This window comes from Zosterops lateralis, assembly GCF_965231275.1.
Source record: "Zosterops lateralis genome assembly, chromosome: 6".
NCBI classification, from domain to species: Eukaryota; Metazoa; Chordata; class Aves; order Passeriformes; family Zosteropidae; genus Zosterops; species Zosterops lateralis.
This window is the reverse complement of record NC_139761.1, coordinates 58,521,437-58,534,933: the sequence shown is the minus strand read 5'-3', so window position 1 is coordinate 58,534,933 and position 13,497 is coordinate 58,521,437. Positions and strand designations below refer to the sequence as shown.

Genomic DNA, 13,497 nt, shown 5'->3' with positions numbered 1-13,497 from the left:
TGCAGGTCCCAAGATTGGAGCAGTGTCCAGCTGGGAATGAGGGAAGTGTTGTTGAGTCCAAGGCCTCCAGGTGCAGGAAAACAGTGTACTTCCCACCTAAAGCAGGAAGAGATAGGAGAGGAGTGGGAAAAGATGGGCACTATTTCCAGACAGGCACCATCCTCACTCATTCCTTTGTTTTCCTTTTCTTCCAGGGTGAACCTGCCCCCAGAGCAGGTCACCAAGGTCACTGTGGGGCGGCTGCACTTCAGTGAGACCACGGCCAACAACATGAGGAAAAAAGGCAAACCCAACCCAGACCAGAGGTGAGGGAGGACATGGGGACCTCCTCCAGAACATCCTGAGAATCTTGTGGATCTGCCTGTCCCTGGGTTGGGCAGAGTGGTTGGACTGGGATGTGGGAATAGGGCCTGGATTGCAGGTCCCAGAAGGGTGTCCCTGCTCTGGGAGGGGTTGGGGACACCTAGCACAAGGAGAGGGAATGCTGTGAGCTCACCGTGGTGCCCAGTGCTCCAGAGGGGACAGAGATCCAGCTCTTCCCAGCACAGGATGTGTCCCTGAGCTGTGTCCCTTGGCAGGTACTTCATGCTGGTGGTGGCCCTGCAGGCCCATGCCCAGAACCAGAACTACACGCTGGCAGCCCACATATCTGAGCGGATCATCGTACGGGTAAATCCCTGTCTCCTCCTTCTCTCCCCACACTCCTCTGCTGCACTATCCTGGGCTGTTTCTCACATTCCACACATTCAGAAAATGTGGCACATGGGGTAATGGTTTAGTGGTGAATGCAGTGGTGGTGCTGGGTTGACTTTGATGTTCTTAGAGGTCTTTTCCAAACTTGATTTCCCACCTTTCCCACCTCTCTGCCTTGCTTGTAACTTTCCCAGTCCATCCTTGGATTCTGGCTTTAGACTTTCCATACCTGGTTCAAGAACCTGTAACAGGATAAGGAAGGAACCCCATTCTCCAAATGGGATCAGTGTCCAGTAGAGTTGTTGGGAATGAGAGAGGAGTGTTGTTGGAACTCTGCAGCAGGAACAAGAAGATGCAGGAAAATTGGGCACTTTCCCAGAACATCACCTTTTCATGTCCTAAGGAGGCAGAGAAGCAAGAAAAGAAAGGCACCATTCCCAGGCTCTCCCAGGGTTTCACTGGAACCCTCAGCTCCAAAATGTTAGTAAAACCCAAACAGGGACCTCAGATGAGAAGTCCTCAATGGATTTGTCAGTTCCAGGATGGCTAGTGCAGAATTTTAGGGAATTGCAGGCAGTCTGGAAAGCTCTGAATTTGGGACCCAGGAGTGTCATCCATGTCACTTTGTTTCCTGCTGTCCTGAGAGGCTGGAACACTGATGGCTGGGATAACAGCTAAAGGAAACAAGGATATTCTTTTAGGGAGAGGAGAGGAAGCAGGAAGGGCCAACCTTCCCCATCTCTGCTTCCCAGCATTCTCCTCCCTGCTCTTCAGTCAGTCCCTGTTTCCCTGTTTCTCCACAGGCTTCCAACCCGGGGCAGTTTGAGAGTGACAGTGACGTGCTGTGGCAGCGGGCGCAGCTCCCGGACACAGTGTTCCACCACGGCCGGGTGGGAATCAACACGGACCGCCCGGATGAAGCCCTGGTGGTCCATGGAAATGTGAAGGTCATGGGGTCCCTGATGCACCCTTCAGATGTCCGAGTGAAAGAGGACATCCAGGAGGTGAGAACCTGGAAAACATGCCAGGCTCGGGGTCACCGGGAGTCTGAAGAACTCCAGTGATTCTTGTGGGTCCATTCCACCTTGGGATATTCCATGATCCTATGGCTGTAGAGTGGATGAGAAGTGCCTTAGAATTCCTTCTGTCCCAAGCACAGCCAGTCCACCGTGTCTTAGGGAATATTGACTCTTCCAGTGTTAGCCAGAAGTAGCAAACAGTGGGAAAAAGGTGGAAAACAAGTGGGAAAATGGTCAATATGGCAGGTACCACACTGGGCCTTGCCAGAGCCAGGGTGAGAGGCTTGGCTGTGCTCTGAATTCCTCTCAGCTGGATTGGCCTGTCCAGAAAAGCTGGATATAATCATGTCACCTATTTTTGGGAACGGTCTCTTCCCTGTATCTGGTTCTGCAAGGAGACTGAGTATCCTGATTTCCCTGTCCAAGGATCTTGTCCCAACCTGGACATTAGCCCCAGTGTTTGTCCTTATGGCTGCTCAGAGCAGGGTTCAGGGCTATCTTCCAAAGGAATTCCCATGGGCCATAGTGAGTTGTCCTGGTTGGACACAGAGTGGTGGGGATTTGAGAAGCAATATCCCATTGGGAATTCCGTGTGCCTGTTTTGTCCCAGGTGGACACCACAGAGCAGCTGAAGCGGATCTCCAGGATGAGGCTGGTGCACTACAACTACAAACCTGAGTTTGCAGCCACGGTGGGCATTGACAGCACCTCTGAGACAGGTACATCCCATGGGAATACACCTGTGAGACAGGAATGTCCCACGGGAATACGCCTCTGACACAGGAATGTCCCACAGGAATTCCCTGCCTTTCCCAGGGGCTGTACCCAGCTCTGTACCAGGGCAGCCTCCCAGGTGTGGGGTGGGCAAGAGGGGCCTTCTAACCTCCCAAATTAAGGAATCGAATGAAATTCCCTCTTTAGTGAGTGGGAGAGAAGGTGGCACTTCTCACGGGGAGAAGGTTTCTCCCAGTACACTATGTGATGATCTCTATCCATAAAATTTGGGGAGCTGCCTTGTCTGACCATCCTCTGCCCTTTCAGGGTCTCCAAGGAGCCCTGCACAGCTTGGAATGAGGAAGGGACACTCTGATGTCACTCCTGGAGTGTCCAGGGGTGCAGGATGATCCTGTCCCACTGTTCCATCTGCACACAGGTGTCATCGCTCAGGAGGTGAAGGAAATCCTCCCGGAAGCTGTGAAGGACACTGGAGACCTGGTCTTTTCCAATGGGAAAACTCTAGAGAACTTTCTGGTGGTGAACAAGGTTTGTGGCAGCCAGGAGGCTGGGGGGCCTGGCTCGAGGGAATCGTGGAGCTGGATATGGAAGAGGGAACGCGTGATGCCTGGGAAATGCTCCTAGATGAGTCTCAGACCTGGCTACCAGGTCTTCCAGAAGTCGGGAGCAGCCCTGGGTAGGAGCAGGGAGGAGCCAGCCTGATGCTGGTGAAATTTGGCAGCATCTCCCTCGGGAAGGGCTCCTTGTTGGCAGCTTCCTGCAGGGAGGATCCCAGTCCTAATCTCCCCTTCCTAGATAAGATAAGGTGCTTATGTCAGGATAACCTGCAGCACCTGGTTTCCTGACCTTTCCCAACCTGTGGCAGCCTGGTTGCTGCTCTGGGAATCGAGTGGACAGTCTCCCAGGGCACACATGGAGGGCCATGGATCATCCAGATCCAGGTGTGCCTCAGCCTGCTGGCCTGATTCCCTGGTAGGAGCGGATCTTCATGGAGAATGTGGGAGCCGTGAAGGAGCTGTGCAAGCTCACGGATAACCTGGAGACACGGATTGATGAGCTGGAAAGGTGGAGCCACAAGCTGGCCAAGCTCAAGAGGCTGGACAGCATGAAGTCAACTGTGAGCTCTGGAGCCTTCAGGTACTCATGGAGACACAGGGAATGTCCCCTTTCATCCCAGGAAGCTCCAAGGAGCAGCTCAGATTGGGAACAGGGAGATGAGGAAGGAGTGGGATGTTAGCTTGTGTCATTTGGCTTGGAGTAGATTTAAAGAGCTGAGCCTGGGGAGGTTTGGAATTCCCTCAGGACCAGCCCAACAACAGCCAGGATGAAATGGTCTCCATGTTTCCCCAAAGTTAGTGGCTTTCTCATAGCAAAGAGTTTCCCATGCTTCCAAAATCTCCATCCTGACCCTGCCTATGCCGGTTTTGGGGCAAAGCACCAAAAGGGTTTGTGACTGTCCCATCACAAAGAGGTCTTTTCCCTCCCAGAATATCCCATTTTTGCCTGGGAATGGCTTGAAAAGCTATCCCTGCCCAGCTCTGCTCCATTTCTTTTTTCTCCTTGCAGCCAAACTGGGAGCCAGTTCAGCCGGGCAGGAAGTGTGCCCCACAAAAAGAGACCCCACAAAGTCGCCAGCAAGGTAAGGGATGGATCCCAAAGGAGCAGAGAAGGCTCAGCCTGGAGAAAAGGAGGATCAGGAGGAACCTCACTGTCCACAAATCCCTGGAAGGAGGTTGGAGCCAGGAGATCAGGCTCTCCTCCCTGCCTTATCCATGAGGAAATGCCCTGAGGTTGTGCCAGGGGAGGGCTAGGTTGGATGTTAGGGAAAATTTCTTCATGGAAAGGGCTGTCAGGCACTGGAGTGGGCTCCAGTGGTAGAGTTCCCATTGCAGGTGGGATTTAAAAACCATGTGGATGTGGCACTTGGGGACATGGATTAGTGGTGGCCTTGGCAGTGCTGGGGGAAGAGTTGGACTCCATCATCCTAGAAGGCTTTTCTAACCTCAGTTTTCCCATGTTCTTCCTTTCTGTCTCCTAATGGAGACATTAAATGACTTCCAAACTTGGGGAGTTCAGGATTTTCACAGAGGCAGGAAGAGAGCTCAGGATGGGCTGGGGGAGATACATGCAAGGACCAGAGCAGTGAGGGAGCTGAGCTGATCCAAGGGGTCCTGAGCTGATCCAGGATTTTTTCCCTTGCAGTCTCCATCGGTTGTCCCAGAGCAGACCTGCATCAGCCAGCGCTTCCTTCAGGGCACCATCATTGCCCTGGTCATCATCATGGCATTCAGGTGAGATCCCACTCCTGGGCTTCTGCCTTGGCTCCCTCCTGCTCATCCATTGGGACCGTGCCATCCGTGGAATGTGCAGTGAGGGGCTGTGGGTCTGTGACTTCTACCAGAGAATCCTGGAATGCTTTGGGTTGGAAGATACTGTAAAAGTTATCTGATTCCAACCCCCTGCCATGAGCTGGGAACTTCCACTATCCTCAGGTTGCTCCAACTGGGCCTCAAACGCTTCCAGAGATGGGGCATCCATCTCTCCTGGGTTGGAATCCTGTGGAAGCGGATCAATCCCATGTTGTATCCTTGATCTCTGCTCCTCCTTATCCTGTCCTTCTCTCTTTTCCAGCGTGGTGTCCATGTCTACGCTCTACGTGCTGAGCCTGCGCAGTGAGGAGGATCTTGTGGACATTGATGGGTGGGTATTTCAGGAATTACTGGGAGGGAGGGATGAGGTCACCTGGGAGAGGCTGGAGCACAGAAACTGGGATCACCGAGCACAATTCCAGAGCTGCAAACCCTGCCAAGCACAGCTACACATCCCAGTCTGATGGTGGTTGAATTATCTGGAGCAAGAAATGAGGAATAGAGAAGGAAAAGGGAATGTCCTGCTAGGATGTGCTGAATGCTCCTTGGATGCCTCCAGCTGGACTAAAACAGCCTCATCCCACTGGTGCAGCAGGGCTGGATCAGTTTTGGAAGCTTGTGTAACCTGATAATGAGTCTCTTTCTCTCCCTCTCTTTTCCCTCTCCCATTTTTCTCCCTCCTCTCCTCCTTACATCTCTCATCCAACCCATTTTCCTTCCACTTTGTCTCCAATTTCCCTGTTTTTGTCTTTTCCTTCCCACTATCTTCCGTCTCCTCTTTCATTCCCTGTCCTCCTGGTCATCTTCCCACTTTCCTGTTCTCCCTGTCTCCCTGCACTGTCCTGTAGCTCCTTTGCTGTACCCACTGCCTGTCTCCTGGCCCTCTTCCGGCACAGGGGTCCCGGAATTCCAGTTGCTCTGTGTCCACGGTATGTGACTGTTTCATTATTTCCTTACTTTAATTCTTTCGTCCCTTCTCTTAATTCCTCTATTTTTTTTTTTTTTTTCTGCACCACGAAAGAAACTAAAAACAGAGAAAAGGATGTGAGACTTCCAGTAGGGAAAGGGATTCCAGTAGGAAGGGTTATGGATTTTGTCAGGGAAGGGATATTAGGAGTAGGAGATGGAAAAATCAATTAATTAAAGGTTAAATAAAGAAATTGCATCCTGCAGGGAGAGCAGGAGCAAGATAAAGCTGTGTAAGGAAAAGGGACCAGGCAGTGGAGGAACACGAGGGAGAAGGGTTGGATTTAGACTGGAATGAAGGTGAAGCTCCAGAAGCTTGTGCCCACATTCCCTTTGGGAGACTGGCATTGAGTCTCCTTTCACCTGGAAGAGAAATCCCTCTAATTAGACAAGTCTTGGAGATGACGAAGTGGGTTTTTTAATTCCTCTAAATGAGTGAAGCTCCGTAATCTCACAGAAACCCAGAGCAATGCTCAGGGACAGGTAAGACATAGACACAGGTGTCCAGAAGTGTTCCTTGTTCTGCAGACCTGGGAGAAAGATTCTCTCCCTTTCCCATCTCCCTTACCCTCAGGAGATGTCTATGGTGTCCTCAGCTCAGGTCTTGGATAGCTGCAGTGAAACACCTGGAATTCCATGGGATGAATTGGCAGGGAGAGGTTGTGTGTGTGTTTCTAAGGAACAAGGTGAAGAGCAGTCTGTCTTCAAGGGAAAAGGGGCACATTCCTTAAGGAATGGTGAGAGCTTGGTGCCTGTTGATTCCCAAGCACCTAAATCCACCCTGGAGGTTCCTGATGGGAGTCAATGTACACCCTGTTCTAGCATGTTCCAGGAGGGTTGCTGGTGTTCTCTGAACCAGCTGGGACTTCTCCCTGCTGGACATGGAACTGCCACATGATTCCCTGTGGAATTTCTGAGCTTTCCTGGCTGTCTTCGTGGCTTGTGTGCCTTTCTCCTGCCTTTCCCAGATCGCTTTGTTTTCCTCCACATCTCCACTTACTCCTTGTCCCTCTTCCCATCCTCCTGCTGCAGCCACTTTTCTCCCCACCTACAAGTGACCTCATTGTCCACATCCAAGAGGTTTCCAGCATCTTTTCCTGCATTCCAGGTCAAGCCAGAACATTGACAAGACGCAGACAGTGCGATCCACGGCTGCATCCAACGGAGCAGGCAGCAGGACCCCCCCAGAGCATGGTGGGTGATGGATTGGGATGGCTCTGGTTTCATGGGAGGGGCTGCAGGACACTAGGTGCTGCTCCTGTTCCATTCCTTGACTTATTTATTCCCTGTATCCCTGCAGTCCCAGATGAGATGCATGGAGTAGCCCTTGGCATTCCTGGTGGCAGTGTGCTGGCTTGTTTCAGCCCTCCCTGTTTTTCCACGTGCTGCTCTGCTGCTCCCACTGACATCTCCTCTGTTGTCCCCTCGGAGACCAGCCCTGCCCACGCCACCAACCGGACAGGTGAGGGCCAGCCCAGATTCCCAGAAATGCTGGGACATCTCCAAGGTTTGTGTCACCTTGTGTCCCCTGCCCTGCTCCTTGTGAGAAGGTCTCCTCAGTCTCCTCCAGGATGAACAATTCCAGCTCCCTCTCCCGTCCAGATCCCTCGTCATCCTCATTCCTTTGGAAGCTCTCTAATAGCTGAACCCTTTCTATTATTTTCTTTGGATATATTCTTTATTTCCTTCTCTGCCCACATGTTGCAGTTTGGATCCTGCTGCCAGAGGGATGTGGGGACTGGAAAGGATTTGGAGTTTCCCATGTTGCCAGCAAAAAGTCATGGGAAGCTACACCAGGCACAGCTCACCTGAGCAGCCCTACCTTGCGGTCTGACCTCATTCCCTCTTCATTCCATCACCAGCTCTATCAGGCAGAGAGGGAATGGAAGCACAGAATCCTGGAATACTTTGGGTCAGAAGGGACCTTAAAGCCCATCTGGTTCCACTCCTGCCATGGGCAGGGAACCTTCCACTATCCCAGGTTGCTCCAAGCCCTGCCCAACCTGGCCTGGAACACTTCCAGGGATGGGGCAGCCACAGCTTCTCTGGGCAACCTGGGAAGCATCAGGAGGTGATACGGGGACAGGGTGATCCCAGTGCTCCCAGCCTCTCTCTGTCTCTCAGCACAACCTTCTCTCCTGTTCTTCCACAGACCAAAGCCAGCCCTCCCTCCTGCCAGTGACAAATATCAAAGCCAAATCCAGGGGCATCACTGGGAAATCCATCTCCTACACCAAGTGGCCAAAGACTCCTGACAGGTCTCAGAGCTTCGGCAGCCCCAATGCCAGCCCCTCCTCCCCCTTCTCCCACATCCAGGGCAAATCCAAGTACATCTCCAACCTCTCGCTCTCCCGCAGCAGCTCCCGGCAGCAGCGCAGCCTCCGGCAGCCGGTGAGCGAGCGGCCCCGCACGGAGCAGCCCGGCACGGATGGTACGTGGATCCCATCTTCTTTCCCTTCCAGCCTGTGCTCTTGGGATTTTCCACTCTTCGCTGTTCCTAAACATCCTGTTCTCTCCCCGGCAGGGCCAAGCCCGGTGCTGCAATCCATCCGGATCCTGGAGATCAACCTGGCCATCCATTCCCAGTACTGTGCCGCTGCCAACACCTGCAGGTGAGTGGGAAGGGCTGGCTGGTGGCACCTTGGTGGCACTTTGGTGGCAGCAGCACTGTAGGACCAGCAAATAGAAAAATCTGGGATTTTTTCCAAGACTTTCTTGGGTGTTTCCTGACATCATATTGTGCTGCTCCATGGGAAGAGAAGCTGGTGCTCCCAGCTTTCCCTCAGGGTTTGTATTTGGTGATGGACTCATCCTTGGGACGTTGGGAAGTTTTCCTCTCTCAGTTCTCAGCCTGCCATGGATTTTGAGTCTTGTCCTGGCCTTCCCACAGCCTAGTGATGTCTAATGCTCTCTCTGTGTTCCCAGGACTGGGAATTTCAGCTACCGCATCCCTGTGAGCCAGCAGACAGCCGTGAACACCAACCTGACCCTGGAGATGAAGTGAGTGCCCATGGATCATGTCCTTTGGGAGCCCCTGGAGTGGCTGATGTGGCCACAGTGTCTCCGTGGGAAAGGGACACATGTTCCCCCTTCCAGGCTCTCATGGTGTCCTCTCTTCCCAGCTCCTCCTCTACTGTGTCCATCTCCCTTTGTGGCCTCGTCTCCAGTGATCCCTGCCAGGATGCTGTGAGCGGGAACAGCTCCTCTGACTCCACAGATGCACAGGTAGGGAGAAGGGGACAGCTCACTAAATACACATGGAATCATTGAGGTTGGAAAAGTCCAACCATTCCCCCAGCACTGCCAAGGCCACCATGTCCCCAAGTGCTACATCCACACAGCTTTTAAATCCCTCCAGGAATGGGGATTCCACTGCTGTCCTGGGCAGCCCTTCCCATGAAAGAATTTTCCCTAATATCCAACTTAAACCTCCCCTGGCACAGCTTGAGGCTGTTTACTCTAATCCTGTCCTTTGTTCCCTGATAGCAGAGCCTGATCCCACCTGGCTGCCCTCTCCTGTCAGGGAGCTGTGCAGAGCTAGAAGGTCCTCCTGGAGCCTGCTTTCCTCCAGGCTGAGCCCCACCCCAGATCCCAGAGCCCTTCCTCATCCTACTTGAGCTCCAGGAAACATCCATGGGGTCACTTGACAGCACGAGGCTGTGGATTTCCTCACAGATCCATCCTGGAGAACATCCCAAGCTCATCCCTGATCTCATCCCAGCTCTTCCCCTTCCTCCCCCAGGACACCACGCACCGCTGGCCTCTGGTGATGCTTTCCTTCCGGGAGTTTTCCTACCACTTCCGAGTGGCGCAGCCGGTAAGTACCCACAGCTCATCCAGGGCCACGGATAGAAACGTGGGATTTATGAAATGTGGGAAATGCAGGTTTAGCACCAAGAGCTTCCCTCAGTCCTGTGGGTGGTAGGAGGATGATCTGTCCCTGTTCCAGCCTATAATCCTGGCAGAATTCTGCCCTTGGAGTCGCACCCCTCTCTAAGCTGCTTTTCCCATTCCCAGGGCCGAGCCGACTGCAGCACTTCTCTGGAGCAACTTGGACACCTCTTCACTGACTATTACTTCCAGTTCTACTGGCTCTGTGAGTGAGTCCTGGCAGCACCAGTGCCCTCTGCTCGGAGACAGGAGGGGAACTGGTGCCACTGGGAGCCTCCCAAATTCCCTGCTCCACTGGCCCCCAGCCCCACCTCATCCCCGTGTCCTGTGGCAGCTCCAGAGCTGGAATGGTGATGGCTGGAGACACTGAAGCTCAGCACACACAGGACCTAAAAACCACCACCAGCCCCTGTGGTGGCTCCTGGGGGGACCTCGCACCAATTCCCAGCATCCCACACCCCTCTCCTTCCCTTATGGGGATGTTTGTGTCCTCCATCACTTCCCCCTCCCTTTCCAACACTGGATTTGGAAGCATCACACTGGACTGAGCGTGGATGGCTCTGCCACATCTCGGAGGGACACTCCTTCCATGGACAGGAGCCCCATCCTGGTGCTCCCAGATGTCCCACATCAGTTCTCCACAACACTGGAATTGCTTCAACACTGGAGCCCTTTCCAAGAGCCAAATGCTGGAGTTTGGCCTGGAAAGGATGGCTGTGCCTGGACCTACTGGAAGTCATACACTGGAGTTGCTGTTCCTTCTGCTTGGCCCAGGGCCACTTCCCACAGACCTCTCAGAGACTCCCGGATTTGCCAATGGACACGTTCCTCTAGGACCAACTGGGGAACGAGCAGCTTTGACGTCATCCCCCCTCCTCTTTGTGCTCTTAAATCCCATATCCACATGGGATATCCAGGGCTGGATGGATAAAACTCGCCACTCAAGCTGCTGCTGAGGTCATGCTACACCTGGGGACACCTGTCCCCAAGCCCGGAGGGACAAAAGACTGGGACTTATCCACATTAAATGTGGTGGGATCCATTTTTCACCACTTGGAAGTGGCGTGCGCAGAGCTGCCTGGTCAGCTCTGGAGCCAATGCCAACCTCTGCCCAGATGTGCAGCACTGGCAAAGCCTGGAGTCCCCTGTGGAGCAAGGCTGAGTTCCTGGGAACACCAGGATCTGTGTCCAGGCAGGATCTCTGCCTCGGGAGAGAGGGGTGGTGTTCTCCCAAAAGTTGGGATGGCAGCAACTGCAGGCTGTTCCTGCCCTCACAGAGCTGTGCTGGGGGGATTTGGGATATTTTACTGTTACAAGTCCTTAACTTGCTAAACTACTGAATTCTTGTGGGGTTTAAACCATAAAAAAAACCAGGAAATCACTTCTGGCCCCATTGAGCCACATGTCCTTGTGGGAATGCCAAGTGGTTCTCTGTGCTTTCCTCCTCCCCATCCTGCTCCTTGTGCTACAGAGGAGTTGTCTGCATTCCTGGAGGCGTAGCCACCTCCAGGTTATTCCAAGATGGATTTCCCTGAGGAAACAACTGAGGGGGGAATGCCACATGCTGATCCTAAGGACACTAAAGCTGCTCCAGAAAAACAAAGATGGATTTTATCCAGGTAAAGTGATGGTTCCTGGGCACATCTGGTTTTATCTCCCATCATCCCCATCCTGAGCTTATCCCAGCAAAACAGCCCTAGAATTCCTGGTGATGTCACTTGGATTTGGCATCTGCCCCCAAAAAACTGTTTGTAGGGAGGTTTCAAGGCCTAGTAATGCTGAATTATAGTTACTAAAATCCACTGAATCCTGGAAAGCAGGGGACAGTGGGTGAGCAGGGAATTCCCAGCAGCCAAGCAGTTGGAAAACCCAGTTTTGGGAAGCTCAGTGGGACAACAGGATGCCCCAAGACTTGGGAATACTTGTGCACAAGCAGAAGGGCTCCATGCTCAGCAAGATTCTCTTGTTTTTCCCTGAAATTGGGAAGGAAACATCTGTATGTGGCTGAGTGCTCTTCCCTCCACCTGCCCTGAGTGGTTTTTCCTGGTTTTAAACTGGGAAGTGACTGCCTTGGCAGGTTTATTGTCCCCTTGGCAATCAGTGACCCAGGCTGGCATGTCCTTCCTCAGGTGAGTGATGTTGAACTGGGATAAAAGCCCCTGGAAGAGGAAACAGGGAATGTTGGGGGGGGCAGAGCCTGCAATCACCCCCCCTCAGCCAAGACATCCCAAAACATCCCACTCCACTCCCGAGGAAAGGAATCAATCAGTGGTGGCCCAGGAGGAGTTGGGATCTCTCAGGTGTCCCCAGGATACTCAGCCATGGGATTTAGAGGGATCCTCACCAAACCAAGTGCCTGAGGGCTTGGAAACATCTCTAGTGCCTTTTTCCTTATGGAACAGCCCCAGGGAACAGTGTTTTCCTGCATATATTCCCGAATGCTGCCTCAGAAATGGTGCCTGGGTGCTTTAAGTAGGATGTGGTAATTCTTGGAGTGCCAAAGCCAGCCCTACCCACATGGAGCTGGCTGCAATCCCTGGGATCGGGAGAGGACAGGGATTCATGATGAAGTTTTTAGTGTCAATAGTACCTTATGTCTTAAAGTGGCACAGGTTGCCCAGGGAAGTTTTGGATGTTCCATCCCTAGAAGTGTTCCAGGACAGGTTGGATGGGTTTGGAGCTGCCTGGACCTAGTGGAAGGTGTCCCTGCCCATGGCAGGGAGTGGGACTGAATGGGCTTTAAGGTCCCTTCCCACCCAAACCACTCCAGGATTCCATGATAAAAATCATCCATCGGCTGCTTCCCAGCGAGGCAGCAATGAGCTCCAAAGGGGTTCAGAATGACAAAATTAAGGAGTCATGGAATTGCTTCCAGGCCTGTGGAAACAGCTGTCTGCATGGATTTCCCCCTCAAAACGCAAATCTGCCCCTTCCCTGTCCCCAATCAGTACCAAGAGTGTTCACAATCAGGCCTTTCCCTGCGTGGGATGGAGGGAATTCCGAGCCGACCTCTCCAGCTTGGGGAAATCCCTCCCTATCCAGCAGCAAAGAGACATTCCTTTGTGCAGGAAGGAAGACAAAAGGGTGGAGAACGAGGCTGTTTGGGAGTTGTTTCAAAAGCAAATTCCCAACTCTTCTGTCCTACTGTTGGAGCTTAAAGCCTGTAAATAGAGACTATGGCACCACTGGAAGAATTAAGGAAAAAACCACCACGTAAAGCACTAATTTTGTTGGTTTAAATGTTGCTGCCACAGCTTTAATCACTGTATTTTGCCAGCCAGTTCGTAGAGTTGCATTTGTAGCAGGTTATTATTGATTCCTGGTTTTTATTTTTGGGGAACAAGCGTGGTTTCCCCTCTTTTCTTCCTGATTTATATTTATATTTTGCTGAATTTGAGGGCTGAGTCGTCGGATTCCCCGGATTTTTTTGTTGTTGTTGTTGTCTGTTTGTTTTGTTTTGCTTATTTAGACTTTGTTTTATGCTGGAGGTAAATGTGCCCATATGAATAAAATATATAAATACTGCTTTGTATCCAAGGATGGCTCCTGGTGTTTTCCTCCCTTCCTAGGGAACAACTCAGGTGAGTGACTGTAAAACTCCCTGTTTTATGGAGGAAATTCCTGGTGTCTTTAGGCAGGATCTGCTCAGTCATGGCTCTTTGGAATGGGGATAAAAAAAGAGGAAGGAGGGAAAAGAAATTAGGAAGGGAAAGAGGAGAAAAAAAAAAGGGGGAAAAAGAAAGGTTAAATGGACAAGGGGAAAAGGAACAAGAAACCAGAAGGACAAAGAAAGGAGGAAGAAGAAGAAAAAAAAAAAGAAAAAA

At 52.2% G+C, this 13,497-nt stretch overlaps 1 protein-coding gene across 4 annotated transcripts in view; it reads left to right on the top strand.

Annotated features, from left to right (window-relative positions):
* The window catches only part of MYRF (myelin regulatory factor), a 43,317-nt gene extending 30,107 nt beyond the window's left edge, over positions 1 to 13,210 (top strand). For 2 of the 4 annotated variants that reach the window (XM_083863468.1, XM_083863469.1), the window contains exons 10-26: positions 195 to 305; positions 579 to 669; positions 1,497 to 1,697; positions 2,323 to 2,431; positions 2,866 to 2,975; positions 3,424 to 3,584; positions 4,014 to 4,086; positions 4,650 to 4,738; positions 5,079 to 5,147; positions 6,891 to 6,976; positions 7,083 to 7,244; positions 7,935 to 8,213; positions 8,307 to 8,394; positions 8,708 to 8,782; positions 8,905 to 9,007; positions 9,525 to 9,599; positions 9,800 to 13,210. In XM_083863468.1, coding sequence (XP_083719594.1) covers positions 195 to 305; positions 579 to 669; positions 1,497 to 1,697; positions 2,323 to 2,431; positions 2,866 to 2,975; positions 3,424 to 3,584; positions 4,014 to 4,086; positions 4,650 to 4,738; positions 5,079 to 5,147; positions 6,891 to 6,976; positions 7,083 to 7,244; positions 7,935 to 8,213; positions 8,307 to 8,394; positions 8,708 to 8,782; positions 8,905 to 9,007; positions 9,525 to 9,599; positions 9,800 to 9,886 — 1,969 coding nt within the window. In that variant the 3' untranslated portion in view covers positions 9,887 to 13,210. The remainder of the gene's footprint in view (positions 1 to 194; positions 306 to 578; positions 670 to 1,496; positions 1,698 to 2,322; positions 2,432 to 2,865; positions 2,976 to 3,423; positions 3,585 to 4,013; positions 4,087 to 4,649; positions 4,739 to 5,078; positions 5,148 to 6,890; positions 6,977 to 7,082; positions 7,245 to 7,934; positions 8,214 to 8,306; positions 8,395 to 8,707; positions 8,783 to 8,904; positions 9,008 to 9,524; positions 9,600 to 9,799) is intronic. The other 2 variants (XM_083863471.1, XM_083863470.1) reach the window with 2 other exon arrangements.
* The last annotated feature ends 287 nt before the right edge of the window (positions 13,211 to 13,497 follow it).